This window comes from Alligator mississippiensis, chromosome 3 (genome assembly GCF_030867095.1).
Source record: "Alligator mississippiensis isolate rAllMis1 chromosome 3, rAllMis1, whole genome shotgun sequence".
NCBI classification, from domain to species: Eukaryota; Metazoa; Chordata; order Crocodylia; family Alligatoridae; genus Alligator; species Alligator mississippiensis.
The window spans coordinates 98,651,720-98,667,723 of NC_081826.1; the positions used below are offsets into that span (position 1 = coordinate 98,651,720).

General features: G+C 46.2%; 1 protein-coding gene across 1 annotated transcript in view; it reads right to left on the bottom strand.

Moving 5' to 3' along the window:
* FAM210A (family with sequence similarity 210 member A) overlaps positions 1-16,004 on the bottom strand; it is a 44,943-nt gene that overhangs the window by 27,688 nt on the left and 1,251 nt on the right. Inside the window, exon 2 of the mRNA XM_019490344.2 lies at positions 14,107-14,182. Coding sequence (XP_019345889.1) covers positions 14,107-14,122 — 16 coding nt within the window. The 5' untranslated portion in view covers positions 14,123-14,182. The remainder of the gene's footprint in view (positions 1-14,106; positions 14,183-16,004) is intronic.

Sequence of the window (16,004 nt, forward strand, 5' to 3'; positions counted from 1 at the left end):
AAGCTGGTGGCATGACCACCAGTACACACAGAATACTCTGCATTGTAATGATGCATCCTAGAACACTGGTTCTCAACCTTTTTAGACCACGGACCAGAAGTGATCACAGATCAGCAAACACCCCTTTTATACACTCAGTATAAAAAAAGTATACTCAGTATAAAAAAGGGTTGGCTTCCGGTCCGGCAGCCGACCCTCCTTCTCTGGTACCGGGCCACAGCCCAGAGGTTGGGAACCTCTGTCCTAGAAGAGTTCCAGCAGACATCCCACAATGCACCACAAGAAAGGCTTTCTAAACTTCAAGAATTAACAACAGAATACAGCACCGAGGGATACCTGCCAAAAGTACTGTGCAACTGTTACAAAAAGGAGAACGCCCCAGAGATATCACGGCCACCCCTGGGGCAGGACCCTGTTACAAGAGGATTGGCTTAAAGCTTGGATTTGGTTAAATACAGTGCTCTTTACTGCCTTCTGTTGCGGCTATCACAATAGTTTTTGAAGAAGGGAACCCACAAGGAAGAAATAAAACACTTTTAACCTGGCCCCGTCCTTTGGTTTTTACCGAAAACAACTGTTCCTCCCCTGCTCCCCACTTTCCTTGGTTTCTCCCCATATTTGGCAAAATAAGGAAGAGTACCAGACAAACTGGAGCTGCATGCAAATTCAGGAAGATAAAGCACCAGTTTATTTTCAATGGATGCAACGATAATAGCTAGAACTGAAGAGTTCAAGAGTGCCCGAAAGCCTCCCTGGCTCACCAAGGAAGTCCGGGAATGCCTGGTTGCCAAAAAGACGGCGTACACCCGGTGGAAGGGGGGGGACGGACTATCTCCAAAGAAGAGTATACCTCCACTGCCCGGGCCTGTAGGAGGGCTGTTAGGAAAACTAAGGCGGACATAGAGCTAGGACTAGTGTCCAAGATCAAGGATAATAAAAAGTCCTTTTTCAAATATATAGGGAGGATGAAGAAGTTGCCAGGAAATGTGGGGCCCCTGCAAGATACGCTGGGCAATCTGGTGGTCGCGCCAGAAGAGAAGGCAGACATCTTTAACACATTCTTCACCTCCGTTTTCTTGGGCAGGGACTGGGACTCCCCCACCATGATTCAAGACGGACTCGAGGGGAACGCCCCAAGACTTAAGGTTGAGGAGGACCGGGTTAGAGTGCTTCTGGAGGGGTTGGACGTGTTCAAGTCAGCAGGTCCAGATGCTCTCCACCCCAGGGTGTTGAGGGGGCTAGCAGGGGTTATTGCTGGGTCCTTGGCATGGCTTTACGAGCTCTCGTGGTGCTCGGGCCAGGTGCCAAATGATTGGAAGATAGCCAATGTGGTCCCCATCTTTAAGAAAGGGAGGAAGGAGGACCCGGGCAACTATAGGCCCGTCAGTCTTACCTCAATCCTGGGGAAACTCTTTGAGAAGATCATCAAGGAGCACATCTGTGATGGGCCGGCATCAGGGGTGATGCTAAGGGGCAACCAGCATGGTTTCATTAGGAGCAGGTCATGTCAGACCAACCTGATTGCCTTTTACGATCAGGTCACAAAAGCATTGGATGCAGGTGTCGCCGTGGATGTAGTCTTTCTGGACTTCAGCAAGGCCTTTGACACTGTCTCTCACCCCATCCTCATTAAAAAACTAGGCAACTGTGGCATCGATGCCTACATGGTCAGATGGATTGCTAATTGGCTGAAGGGTCGTACTCAGAGGGTGGTGGTGGATGGGTCACATTCGACCTGGGGGGAAGTGGGCAGCGGAGTCCTCCAGGGCTCGGTCCTTGGGCCCGCGCCGTTCAATTTCTTTATCAGCGATTTGGACGATGGGGTGAAAAGCAACCTGTTCAAATTCGCTGATGATACCAGAATCTGGGGTGAGGTGGGCACGCTAGCAGGGAGGGAAAGACTGCAGAAAGACTTGGATAGGTTGCAAGGGTGTGCTGACAAAAACAGGATGTGTTTCAATACGGACAAGTGCAGGGTGCTACACTTGGGCAGTAGTAACCGGCAACACACTTATAAGATGGGAAACTCCCTTCTTGAGAGCACGGAGGCAGAAAGGAATCTTGGAGTCATCAGTGACTCCAAGATGAACATGGGCCGACAAGGCGAGGTCACGGTCGGCAGGGCTAACTGGACCTTATAATGCATCCACAGGTGCATCTCGAGTAGGGCCAAGGAGGTGATCCTCCCCCTTGACGTGACACTGGTCAGGCCACAGCTGGAATACTGTGTCCAGTTCTGGGCGACCCACTTCAAGACGGATGTGGACAACATTGAGAGGGTCCAGAGGAGGGCCACCCGCATGATCCAGACAGCAGGGCAGACCCTACAGTGAGAGGCTACGGGACCTGAACCTGTTCAGCCTTCACAAGAGAAGGCTGAGGGGGGACCTTGTGACCGTCTATAAACTCACTAGGGGGGACCAAAAGGGTTTGGGGGAGACCTCATTTCCCCCAGCGCCCCCCGGGATAACAAGAAATAACGGCCACAAGTTGTTGGAGAGTAGGTTCAGATTAGACATCCGTAGGAACTACTTCACAGTCAGGGCGGCTGGGATCTGGAACCAACTTCCAAGGGAAGTGGTGCTGGCTCCTACCCTGGGGGTCTTTAAGAAGTGGCTCGATGCCTACATGGCTGGGGTCACTTGAGCCCAGTTTCTCTCCTGCCCAGGCAGGGGGTCGGACTTGAAGATCTACAAGGTCCCTTCCGACCCTACTTCTATGATTCTATGAATTTCATTTAAATCGCATATTAACTGCATAGATTTGATCACATCCTCAGAAGAGGTGATGGCAAGCAGGAAAGAATATTAAAGCTTAAATTCACCAATTCCACCTTTCTTTAAACAAAAGGAGAAAAGGGCAAGGTGATGTGGATAGGACTTACAGACATTAAAACTTTGGCAACTTTTAATATATGACATGTCATAATTTAACCAGCATTTATGCAAAGAATAAAGCAGGATGGTATGTTCTTTTTTGGGAAAAAAACTCATCACCTAAGTTGCACACACAAGCTGAGCATTGTATGCTTGTCCTACAAGAGTGATCCTGTACCAAAAGTTCACTGTGCCACTGTAAAATCTTGTGACCAAACCACTGTATCCTCAAAGCATGTTTCTTTCCAAGAGGCGAGATTGCAAAAAAAGGCAAGTTCTTCTGTGCAGAATCCTTCTGCTCCAGATAACAGATACCCTTCAGGGAAGAAGGTAAAAAATGTTTTCTAAACCTGAATAACTAAGAAATCTACTTATTATATCTATAAATCTTAATTCAGAACAGTCGGCTTACTTATATGTCTTGCTGTCAGTATGTGCCAGTCAAACAGCTAAAAGGTTTTAGGATTTTTTTTCCATGTCATCCATTTTTAGATGTGTATAAAACTGGTAGAAGTTTATATTTAAATAAAATATTCCAGAAACTCTGTCATCTTCTATAATTTGCCCTCAAGCATCTGATTGTATGAACCAAGTTCTGTTGCTTTTTCTGACAGTCTTAAAGGACAGGTTTCAAAAGCTCTACAGGACTGGATGGGATTATTCCTGAGCTGGAGATCACTATAGCTGTGTTCCTTGTGTGTATATTTGTTTATACAACAACTGTTCCTCATGGCCAAGGTCAGTTGTTGGGCAAGATCAAATTGCAGAACTATGGAATGACAAGTACATGGACCGAGTTGCATTTTCCCTTCTGAGGCTGTACTAAATGCATAGGATCTCAAGCACTTAACAATACTAGTTTGCTCTAGCTTTACAAAAAAGTGTCAGCTCTGGACAGTTAATTCAGTAGAAATCTGAACCAAGTTCTAGTGTTGGATTCTGTCTTAGCTATAAGAGTTAAGGATAGTGAAATCAGGAGAATGAAGGAAAATGCTGGAGATGGGAGATTCAGGGAAAGGGAAGGAAAGAGTAACTGCAGAGTGTATTTCGAGACAGTACCAGCATTGCAGCAGCATCTAAAAGCCCAAACAAGGTCAAGCGCCATTGTACAAGGCACTATACTCACACATAGAAAGAGTCGATGAAGTACTTTCAGTCTAAACAATAGAAAAAAATAAGACATTTGATCAATATCACCTGATGAAAGTCTGAGGCTGATGCATACTGGAAGCCTGACTGACCCAATTCAGAACACAAAAAAAGCATTGGAGAGCAACAGAGACATGTACAGAAATAACATCAAGATCAATGAAGCCAGGAAAATGCCATCATGGTGAACTACGAAGATTCTAGTTTAACATTTTATGGATTGGTTCAACCACTTTAGGTGAAAAATATCCCCAGAACTTTTGTGAAGTACAATGCATTTCAAGGGGCATGTCTACATGTGCACATGAATGTGACCACTAAGCTCTGTTGCTTATCATGCCTGAGTTTACTGACCCCAGGCACCGTATTTGTATGCGCGCTCAGGAATGCAGCATGTTGAGCAGGGTTGGAGCAGCCTGCCAGCCCAGGGTCCTGTGACCTGACTCAACATGCTGCAGAGGGACTGGCTGGAGCATGAGGGTGCTCCAGGGAGGGGCTAGCCAGCAGGCAGCCCCTATACTGAAGTACCATTGTGCTGTAGCCAGCCCCATCAGTGTCTACATGTGTGCTGCTGTGGAGTTTAATTTACTCCAGCCTAACAGCCTTGCACGTGTAGATGCCAAGACATCAGGGTGGATCAAAATCAATGATTAAAAACAAATAAATAAATAAAAAAGACGATTTTAAAAATTTAAATCGGATTTTTAATAATTTTTTAAAAAAAATCATCAATACAATACTAAATTTCTCTCGTTTAAAAAAATAGCAGTTGCAATTAAATCTCATCACAAACATGCTAAAACTACACTTACAGTCTCATAAAAATGAATTAACGGCTCTGACACACACACACACACACACACACATATTGAGTTACCTACCAATCAAACATGGGCACTCATTTCAGTTTTTCATCTCATGAAAATGGTGCTAGTCTGTCTTGTCCAGCCTATCAGCTCTTGCTTCTTGAAAATTTTGGGCTTTCAGTTTCTGTTTCTCAGCCAACTAAAGTCAAATGTGCAAAGACACAGGCTGGATAGGACTGTTGTTGTTCTGTGCTTATGTGGTGGTGGAGCTGGGCCAAGCAAAGCAGAGGAGGTGGTTAAGACACCGTCTTAAGAACAGACACAATAGGAAAGGACAGAGGCAGAGTAGAAAGGAACAGTGGAGTGGACTGGAAAGAAAAAGGGAAGACATTATTCAGTAATACACACAACTTCCTATATTCCCCTACACTTTTGCCACAGAAAAATTGTCATGGCTTCTGGGCATAAGGGAGACCCTATCTGGGAATATTTTGAATGCATGAATAAAAATGACAGTGGGAGTGGGGACAGCGTACGTTTAGTGTTGTAATGACTTGTCTGTTCGAGTTAATAAAATTTGAAAATTAAAAAAAAAAAAAAAGAGTTTAAGGACAGATGTTGTAAAATGCTGTATTGAGTTGTAAATTAACATGTTTTAGTGATCAGATCTGCGCCATTGTTTAAGAAATATGTGAAGAAGTACCAGTCGGAAACTTGATTTAAATCTGGGTTTTCTCTTGATTTAAATCAATGATTTAAAATCAGTCCACCCTGCAAGAGATATACTGTGGAGCTAATCAGTTTACTCTGCAGTAAGCGTCTCATGTAGATATGCCCAAGCAGACTTATTAAGCTTGGTCCAAAGGGTGTGAGAACAAAGTGAAAGGACTAACCTTTGTAACAGTTCCCCTCATTGTTAATGTTTCCCCTGCAATACATCCTAGTAAGAGTTTAGGACCAGAAACAGGCTAGGTGTTCTTACTTCTCCTTTCTCTGTAATAGGAAGGTAATTTGGATTCAAAATAAGTTTCAAATTCATGAAAACTATTAGTACTATGTTTCTTTTTCCAATCAATAGAAACAATGCCAAACAATTACTTAAAAATCTAAGCTTTAAATTTTTGAACAGTTCATAACAGGCATACCACAAGTTAGCCCCATATAGTCGCGAAGTGCCACACTGATCCCTTTTCTTTACCTGGCTTGCTGCTCAGGTTTCTGCTCCCTGCACAAGCTGTTGCTCTGCTTTCTGCCCTGTACTCCCTGCATACTCTGATGCTCTGCTTTCTGCTCCCCACCCTATCAGCCACTGTGCTGCCTGTCCCCTCCCCAATCTGCCACATGCCATACACAGGATACCAATGCCACTTGTGGCACCTGTGCCACAGGGTGGCCACCCCTGCCCTAGATCATGGTCTCACTCATGTTGACTTTTCCTGTGGAGTTCCCCGAAAAGGGGATCTATTACCTGACAAAAAACCCACAGGTTCCTGATTATTTGCTTTTTCTGTTATGAAATATTGAAGATGAACTCAGGTCTCCTGGAGAACTCCTACTGGCATGTCCACACAGTAATTTAGTTTTACTAGATTTACTTACTCCTTTAAGTAAAGTCACTCAGTATTAAGTTGTATCAGTCACTGGTAGAAGCAAGCTGAACCTTCTCATCAGACTGTTTCAGTTTTGACCAACTTAATACAAATATTACATACGTAGCCAATGATGTATTGCATTTTTAAGTTTGCCTTCTTCGCTTCACTTCCTTACTGTTCTGAGGGGTAATGTGAACCACCAGGACAATGTCTAAAAAGGCAAAATTCTATGCAAATGCTCAAAAGGTTTAAGTAGTAAATTGAAGCCCATTATTTAATACAACATCTTAAGGAAGTCCATGTCTTAGAAACACAAAATTTAATTTGCATGTGACAAACTGAAATAAACAAAGCCATGTCAATATATCTGGAAAAGAAAGGGACTCAAAATTGCACAGGTCCTTCCTGGAAAAAAAAAATCTGTCTGTTCTTACTTTTTGCCAAAGTCCATCAGATAGATTTATAGAGGGCAACAGTAATTACTACAGTAATCCACCCCTCAGGCACCTTACTTCTTTTGTTTGAATTTGCCTTCTCAGACTTGGCTACCCATGCCTACCTCCCAGGATCTACTTACTGCCATCATCAACAGAGATTTCTTCAGGCAGTGGTTTTCAACCAGTGCTCTGCAGACTGTCTAAGGGGTCCATGAAAGATGACTATAATCAATCAAAAGTATATGAACACCCACACTTACAATTCAAAGGAGTCCGCACCTCCATTTGAAATTTCCAAAAGGGTCCTCACTTCCATTCAAAATTTTTTAGGGGTTCGCAAATGAAAACAGTTGAAAACCACTGTCTTAAGGCAGCGTTTCCTAAACTGTGGGGAGTGGATGAATCACAGAAGCAATTTGCAGTGCCACTGTAGTAAAGTTGGACATTCCTGCACTGATGCTACTTCCCCTCAGCTCAACTTTCCTTCAGTGGGGCATAAACCCACAAGGTCTGCAAAACTCCATCCTCAGTATTTTCTTTGAAGAACTAATTTTGGTAAACGATTTGGGGAAATTCTTAAACACTCAGGAATTTTCTTATTGTACAGACAACTTACAGCTTTGGTGAGTAATGACTTCAGCTGGGAAGTCCAAATATCCTATTTACTAAGAACCTGTAGTACATGCAATATTTATCTGCTCCTTTCCAAATTCATTTTTCTCATTCACAGTGAGTGAAGCCTACTGAAAGCACCTCAAGCCTGCATGCAGTTGCTCATTATGTTATTTTTTTTCGCTTAGCTGGAAACCAACTTCAGCAGCATGTAAAAGGATGCAAGCCACCCTGTCAATCAGAGTTTCTCTCTTGGAAAAGCTCTGGTGCTGAGGATCTGGCTGAACTGAAGACGATGAAAATATTCTGTTTTGAGACTATCTTGGTCTCTTAGAGACTGCATTTGGTCAAGTGGGAGAAGTGTGTAACTTTCTGTGTAGTTTTAGTAAGTTGTGTAAAAGTTCAAACTAGGGGTGTATCGATAAAGATTTTCTTGGCCGATATTGATAGCTGATTATTAACCAAACCGTATTGGCCAATGCCGATCCGATAATCGATATTTAGGAGTAATGAAATCTGTCGCCCGGAGCCCTGGTCATGGCAGGTCTGCTGCATGCCTGGAGCAAGGATTTGCAATGTCACAGAGACCATCCCTAAAATCATGAAGCCCTCTGACTACTACCCACTGGTTGTGGTCCATGTGGGTACAAATGATGCATCCAAGGGCAAGCTGGATAACATCATGAAGGACTATAAGGCCTTGGGACACCAACTGAAGAAAATGGGCGCTCGGGTGGTATTTTCCTCCATCCTCCCGGTAAGTGGACAGGGTAGGCATCATGAGGCCTGCATTGACATGGTTAACTGGCGGCTTCGGACCTGGTGCCACGAGGCAGGCTTTGGGTTTTTTGACAACGACCCATGTTTTTGTAAGGAGGGCATGCTGGGGTGGGATGGGCTTCACCTCTCCCCTAATGGCAGAAGTATCTTTTCCTCTAGGTTGGCTGATCTCGTACGGCGGGCTTTAAATTAGCTACACCGGGTGAAGGGGCCGCTTCGAGTGGAGAGGATGCTTTGCTTTACCAGCATGCAGGGTGACAGAGGAAGGGAAGCACAGGTAAGTATCAACATCCGAGGAGCAGGGGGCCACAACTGTCCTGGGAGTGGGAGGAAGGCACGAGCACCCTCAGGAGGCCTCAGATGCCTCTACACTAATGCTTGTAGTATGGGGTGTAAGCAGGAGGAACTATGCCTCCTGATTGCAAGTAAGAACCCAGACTTAGTAGGGCTCACAGAAACCTGGTGGGACCCTATGACTGGGCAGTGGGCATTCGGGGGTACACCCTATATAGAAGAGACAGGACAGAGAGGAAAGGTGGGGGGGTTGCGCTCTATGTCAAAGAGCGCCTCACATCATCAAGGATTAGCTTCGGGTTAGAGGAGGGTCAGGCAGAGACACTATGGGTCAAACTACAAGGGGGGCGTGGCAAAAGGTACCTTATGGTGGGTGTCTACTACAGACCACCCAACCAGGGGGAAGAGCTAGACCAGGACTTCTCCAGTCAGCTTATGGAGGCGGTTAGGTCAAGGGATGTTATTGTCATGGGTGGCCTAAACTACCCAGACATTTGCTGGGAGGAGCAGACAGCCAGGTCTGACCGCTTGCGTAGGTTCCTGGCTGTATTACAGGACCTTCACCTTATCCAGGAAGTGCACAGCCCCACTAGGGGTAACGCCTTGCTGGACCTGGTCCTGGTCCTGGCCATGGGGGATGACCTGGTGAGGGGAATGCAGGTCCTTGACCACCTGGGAAATAGCGATCATCACTTGCTGGATTTCACGATCCAACGTAGGGTGTCTAGGGCTCACACCAAGGCTAAAGCCCTTGACTTCAGAAGGGTCAACTTCAATGAGCTTAGGAGACTAGTGGGGGAGGCACTAAGGGCCCAGAAGGTAGAGGAGATGGGAGCCCACGAGGGATGGTCGTACCTTAAGGGGGCGATCCTCCAGGCCCAAAGGATAACAGTCCCCGAGAGAAGCAAGCGGGGTAAGAGTGCTCAGAAACCCCCTTGGCTCAGCAAGGGCATTCAGCAATGCCTGAGGACTAAAAGGGAGGCATACAACCAGTGGAAGGGAGGAACTATCACCAAGGAGGAGTACTCCTCCTCAGCCCAGGAGTGTAGGAGGGCTATTAAGAAGGCCAAAGCAGAGATGGAACTCAGGCTAGCGTCCAGGATTAAGGACAACAAAAAGTCCTTTTTCAAGTACATTGGGAGCAAGAAGAGGGCACCAGGCAATGTAGGGCCCCTGCAAGACACAAACGGTAATCTGGTGGCCACACCAGACAAGAAAGCCAATATTTTTAAGAGTTTCTTTGCCTCTGTTTTCCTGAACAGGGACAGGGATATCCCACCTACCAGAGGTAGGGACAATCTTGGGGATAGCTCTATCAAGCCTTCAGTCAGTCCAGATGTAGTTAGGGATCTTCTGGAAGGAATAGACATTTTTAAATCTGCAGGTCCAGATGTCCTCCACCCAAGGGTGTTGAGGGAGCTGGCAGGGGTCATCACGGAGCCTTTGGCCTGGCTGTATGAGCATTCATGGTCATCTGGCCAGGTGCCGGGGGATTGGAAACTGGCTAATGTGATCCCTATTTTTAAGAAGGGGAGGAGGGAGGACCCAAGTAATTATAGGCCTGTAAGCCTCACCTTTGTGCTCGGGAAGATCTTGGAGAGGATCATCAAGGAGCATATCTGTGGGGGGCCTGCAGGGGAGATCATGCTCGGGGCAATCAGCATGGGTTCACCAAAGGCAGGTCCTGCCAGACCAACCTGATTGCCTTTTATGACCAAGTAACTAAATCCTTGGATGATGGTGTCACCATGGACATAGTCTTTCTAGACTTTAAGAAGGCCTTTGACACGGTCTCTCACCCCATCCTCATCAAAAAATTAAGTGACTGCAGCACTGATGCCTGCACAGTTGGATGGGTAAAAAATTGGCTGATGGGGCGCACCCAGAGTAGTGGTGGACGGGTTGTACTCAACCTGGCGAGATGTGAGCAGTGGGGTACCCCAGGGCTCTGTCCTCAGGCTCGCACTGTTTAACATCTTCATCAGCGACTTGGACGAGGGGGTGGAAAGCACGCTGTCCAAGTTTGCTGATGACACCAAGATGTGGGGCGAGGTGGACACACTTGTAGGGAGAGAGAGACTGCAGCTAGATTTAGACAGACTACACAAGTGGGCAGACAAGAATAGGATGGGGTTCAACGTAGACAAATGCAGGGTGCTGCACCTTGGGAGAAGGAATCCACAGCATACATACAGGCTGGGGAGTTCCCTTCTTGAAAGCACAGAGGCGGAAAGGGATCTCGGAGTCATTATTGACTCCAAGATGAACATGAGCCGCCAATGCCAGACCTCAGCCAGCAAGGCCAGCCATACCATGTCATGCATCTAAAGGTACATCTCAAGCCGGTCCGGAGAGGTGATATTCCCCCTCTATGCGACTTTGGTCAGGCCGCAGTTGGAGTACTGCGTCCAGTACTGGGCACCGCACTTCAAAAGGGATGTGGCCAGCCTGGAGAGGGTTCAGAGGAAGGCCACCCGCTTGGTGAGAGGGCAGCAGGACAGGCCCTACAAGGAGAGACTGAAGGACTTGAACCTGTTCAGCCTCAGCAAGAGGAGGCTGAGGGGGGACCTGGTGGCTGCCTACAAACTCATCAGGGGGGATCAACAGCAAATAGGCAGAGCTCTTTAGGTTGGAGATCAGAAGGCAATATTTTACAGTTAGGGTCGCCAAAATCTGGAACCAACTTCCCAGGGAGGTGGTACTCGCCCCTACCTTGGGCATATTCAAGAGGAGGTTGGATGATCACCTGTCTGGGGTCTTGTGAACCCAGCATTCATTCCTGCCTGTGGCAGGGGGTCAGGCTAGATGATCTGTTCAGGTCCCTCCTGAACCTAGCTACTATGAAACTATGAAAGGCACTTTAAAATACTGACAGGTATAAACCTTTTCTTTTTGGCACACTCCAGCAGCCTCCTGTGTCTCGTGCATTACCATCCCTGCTCTTAAAAATGGTGGTGGGGACGTCTGAACTAAAGCTTGTAAAACAAGCTTTAGTTCAAGTGCCCCCGCCACCATTTTTATGTGCAAGGATGCTGATACATGAGACACTGCGGCACTTTAATTACAGCAACTGTTGAAGCATGTGTAAAAGTGCCTGTGCCAGTTGCAGCATGCAGGGCTGGCCTAGCAGTGCCTATGACTGGCTGTGCAGAGCCCTTCAGTTCCTGCTCTTCTGCATGATGCCCTTGAACCCTAGCCTGCAGGCAGCTGCCTGATCCTGCCCAGCAGGACTGAGGGGCAAGGTGTGAGCCTTCCTGGCTGCCCAGTGCTGGGTGGTCTCTGGGCCAGGCTCCCTGGCTCTCTTGCCTCGGCCCAGGGTAGGGGCCATGGGACCATTTCAGGCCTGGGGAAACTGGGCCACTCCTCCCCTGTAGTCAGGCTGTAGGTACTGGGAGCTGGATTCCAGCAGGGTAAGGGCCTCTTCCCCTCCTGGTTCTGCAGCTGCCAGGGGCAGGACAAGCCCCTGTGCCTTGCGGGGGAAGCTGAATGGACCCTGCCCTGGGCAGGTCAGGATCTGGGTGGGCAGAGCTGTCAAGGGAGGACCCTGCTGCACGCAGCAGAGGTGGGGAGAACAGCTGCCTCAGCCCCTGCCAGGCTCTGTCTCCAGCTCCAGGGGCACAGACCCCTGGGCACTGTGGGCTGAAGTATGATGCGCTCCACCTGCCCCTGTCATGTCTCTGTAGCACTTGCTGCCTTTTACAGAACCCACCCCAGCCCCAGCCTGCAGTCCACATGACTCCAGCGCTTGGGATACTGCACCAGCTACTCTGCTCTGCTCCAGCCCAGCAAGGGGATGGGGGCGAGGATGGAAAATGGATTAGGCCCTCTGTGCTCAAGGTCACCCCAGCTTGCAGGAGGGAACCCAGGTATCTGGGGCCCTGGCCAGAAGGCATAATTCTTGGTAAACATTATTGGCTACAGTAGCCAAAAAAAGCCGATAATGTCATTTCCCTTTTATCAGTGCTCATCCAATAGGAAACTGATATATTGGTGCACCTCTAGTTCAAACAAATGTGGATTTTTGCTTTAGGCTTCTCTCATCTTTGTATATGTGTCCAAAGGTTCTTCTATCAGAAAAATAATGAGAATGGAAGGTATGAGATTTATTTTGTTTGCTTTCCCTAGCAAGGGTATAGTGATACAAAATGAAGCTGTAACAAAGCAAGTTGCTGATGGCTTTCCCTTAACAGGTTTCTTAACCCTGTGAACATATGTGGCTACCTCTCATGTAGTTTGCTTTTTGCCACTGATGCATTCAACTTGCTCCAACTGGTGTAGTCCTTGGCAACCCTAACAAGAGTGCTTGTTTCTACATTTAATATGGTGAAGAACTTCCTATAACTTGTTCAGTTTCCTAAAGAACTAGCTGTAAACATGTAATGTAGCATTAGTAATCCTATATAGAGTCTAATTTGGTCTCTACAGGTCTCCATTCTGGCTCCGTTCTAACTTTTGTTGGAATTACAGCCTTTGGAGTCTCAGCATAAATTTTTAATATGAGGTTCTGATCATTTAGATTTGTGTTTGCCATCTTCTATAGCTTTTCCCTTATTCCCTTATTGAAATGCATTAAAATCCTTAACTGTGCTTATGTCAAATTTGGTTTGACTACTCTTTTCACTTTTGTCATAATCAGCATTATGTAATAGTATCCTATATGCTGTCACCATACAAATCACACTGCTTTCCCTTTATGGCTTCCTGCATTCTCACTTGCACTTGAGAGTACAGTTGGGTAAAGCTGAAGCTGTATTCATAAATTAGTGTCTCTTACACCAGTAACTGTGTGGCAATTTATTTCTTTTGTTAACATTTAGTACCTATGGTATACAACAAGACTGAACTGAAGTAATGAAACTTGGAACTGTTTTCCCTTTCTCTTAGCACCTCTCATGCTAGTTGTTTTATATATAACATTATATCTGCCTAGGAAATGGCCAAAAGCCCCTTTCAATTTACTGCATTTTTCTTTTCTGCCTCAGTGAAGTGGAACACAAGACAGCACTAAAATCACTCATAATAAATATAACAGCATTTACCTGTACTTTCTCTATTATACCAGAAGCCATCAGTATTGCCCAAATCTATGGATCTAGGGAAAACAGTTGCATGACTTACCATCAACTTTTCTTAGTGTAATTCATACTGTGGATTCCAACGCTGCACACCAACACCTTTCTGATGCAGTTTTCACACGTCTCCCTGTGGACTTCTCACTTTCCCCTATGTGTTATACCCTGTGGCAGTCTGACGAGGTCTAATTAGTGTACAAGGTGCAAATCTACCCTGCCTCTCCTTAAAGACAGCCCTGGTTTAAGCTGCAAGGAGAGAACTTGCCTTCTTGGAAGCTTCCCCACTTTCTTCCTGCAAAACATGCTGGTCCTCTCCAATAACTGTGGAGGTCTAGGAATGCTTTAACTGCAGTACAAACTAGGCTGACCACTCTGATTTTTGCCATATGGGAGCCCATTTCGATTCCCATTCCCTTCTTGGAATTCAAAACATTCTGATTAAAAGCAGAGCTGGTGGCTGTTAGGAGAAAGAAAATGCAGCAACTCACTAATGAGAAGATCCATGCGTCTGATCTTTGAAAGATGTGCAGAAAACAGGGGGCCCTTTGTCCTATCACTTTGCACCTCGAGAAGGAAAAGAAACCAAAAAGTGAAATGTTCACTTCTTGCTGTGGTTATACAAGCTGCTGGATTAGAATTAAATCTTTCCCTGCAACCTCAAGCATTCCTCATACAGGTGGCATTATGCTGGTAATGAAAGCACATACACCAGGACTTTTACTGGCATAACTGTTTTTTCTGATGTAATTATCTCCATAAAAGTGTTAATAATTCATGTGTACCAGGCATGAGCATTACGGAAGTCTCTCTCTCAAGGACAAGCCCAGAAAGCAAGCCAGGAAAATGACTCCTACCCAAATAGGCTGACTCGCACATGTTATTTAGCTAACTAGTTCTCCCCCATTTTGAGGTTTCCACCTTGTACTGCAGGAGGAAGAATCAAGTCTCTGGTTCTCCAGTGAGTGAAAATAAGAGCATGTGGCACTTGTTAAAGCAGTGGTGGGCAACCTGCAGCCTGTGTGGTACAGAGCAGATCAATAGCAGGAAGCAACAGTGGCAGAGAGGGCAGGAAAGCAGAAGGCAGAACGAGAGCAGCAGATGAGGCAAGGAACACAAGGAAGGAAACAGAAAGCAGAGCAGCAGAAGGGAGTTAAGAGTGGCATCCAGGGGGATGCAGGGCTAGTTTGCAGCATGCCTTTCATAAAGGTTACCCCCACCTTGTTAAGAGTATTACTAGTCATCAGTATTACCAATAAAACAATGCAGGAGGGGAGAAAGGAGAGCTCTGGGGAATAGCATAAGGGAGAAGGATTTCATGAAAAAATGCAAGGATAAAGGATATTTTCACTGCAATTAACTCTGGCCACTAGCATTTAGGTCTGGGCACGCAGGTTAACCAGGCACAGGTGAGAACAGCCACACCACAAAGACATATAAGATTTCACTTGCTTTATGCTATACATGCGTTCCTAGAAAACATGCATAACTTGAATTCGCATAAAGGTAACCCACTTTACAACGTAACAAATAGGGATAGGCTTCAAGAACTCAACTGTACTGACCCACAGACCCATTTCTACCACTTTTACAAGACAATTTTGGTATTCACCAACAGCAGACAGTACACACAAGCACAGAGCACTATCATAATATGGATGGCAACTGCAAAAACATGTATCGCAGATAACAGGCAAGGAGCACAGATCCATACAGGAGACTATATTTTAGTGCACGTCACTCCCACAAGGCACCGCACAAAGCAGCTGACTGCAGGCTTCCACCACAACAATCGCATAAGAGTGAATTTACCTTGCACATAAAGAATTCTTCGTATAAAAAGGGTCATTGCATAAAAGCAAATTAGCACACAGAATCCACATAAAGTGAGGGAAACCTGTATTCAAATTACTATGACCACATCAGTGCAGAGTTCTCCCCTCCAGGATTCACAAAATGACCCTGACTCATGTGAGCCACTAGGACATTTGGGGATACACTTAGAGGTACAGAAAGATGGGACACTAGGACTATCTTAGAAAGCTGCAGGGTTGGGGGAAATATGGCCGCCCTGCCATGGCCAGGCAGGCCTTTGGAGCACTGCTACTGCTCAGTGGTTGAGCTTGCACCCACGTTGCAAAGTGGGAAGGTCATCAGGCTGAACAGAGACAGCAATGAGGCTCCTGCCCTCAATCTGATCCTTAGACATGTCACATCCCCTCATTACTACTAGCAGATGACTAAGAAATTCCCACAGACCAACTTGGGCAGTTGGCATAACCCGCCCTGTCGTATTCAGTTTTAGCTGCCACTTCTGCTGTGGCTCTGGGGAAATAAGAAGGGGCAGATGAGGCAAGAAGGTGCAGGATGAAAATTCCCCAAAATCTCA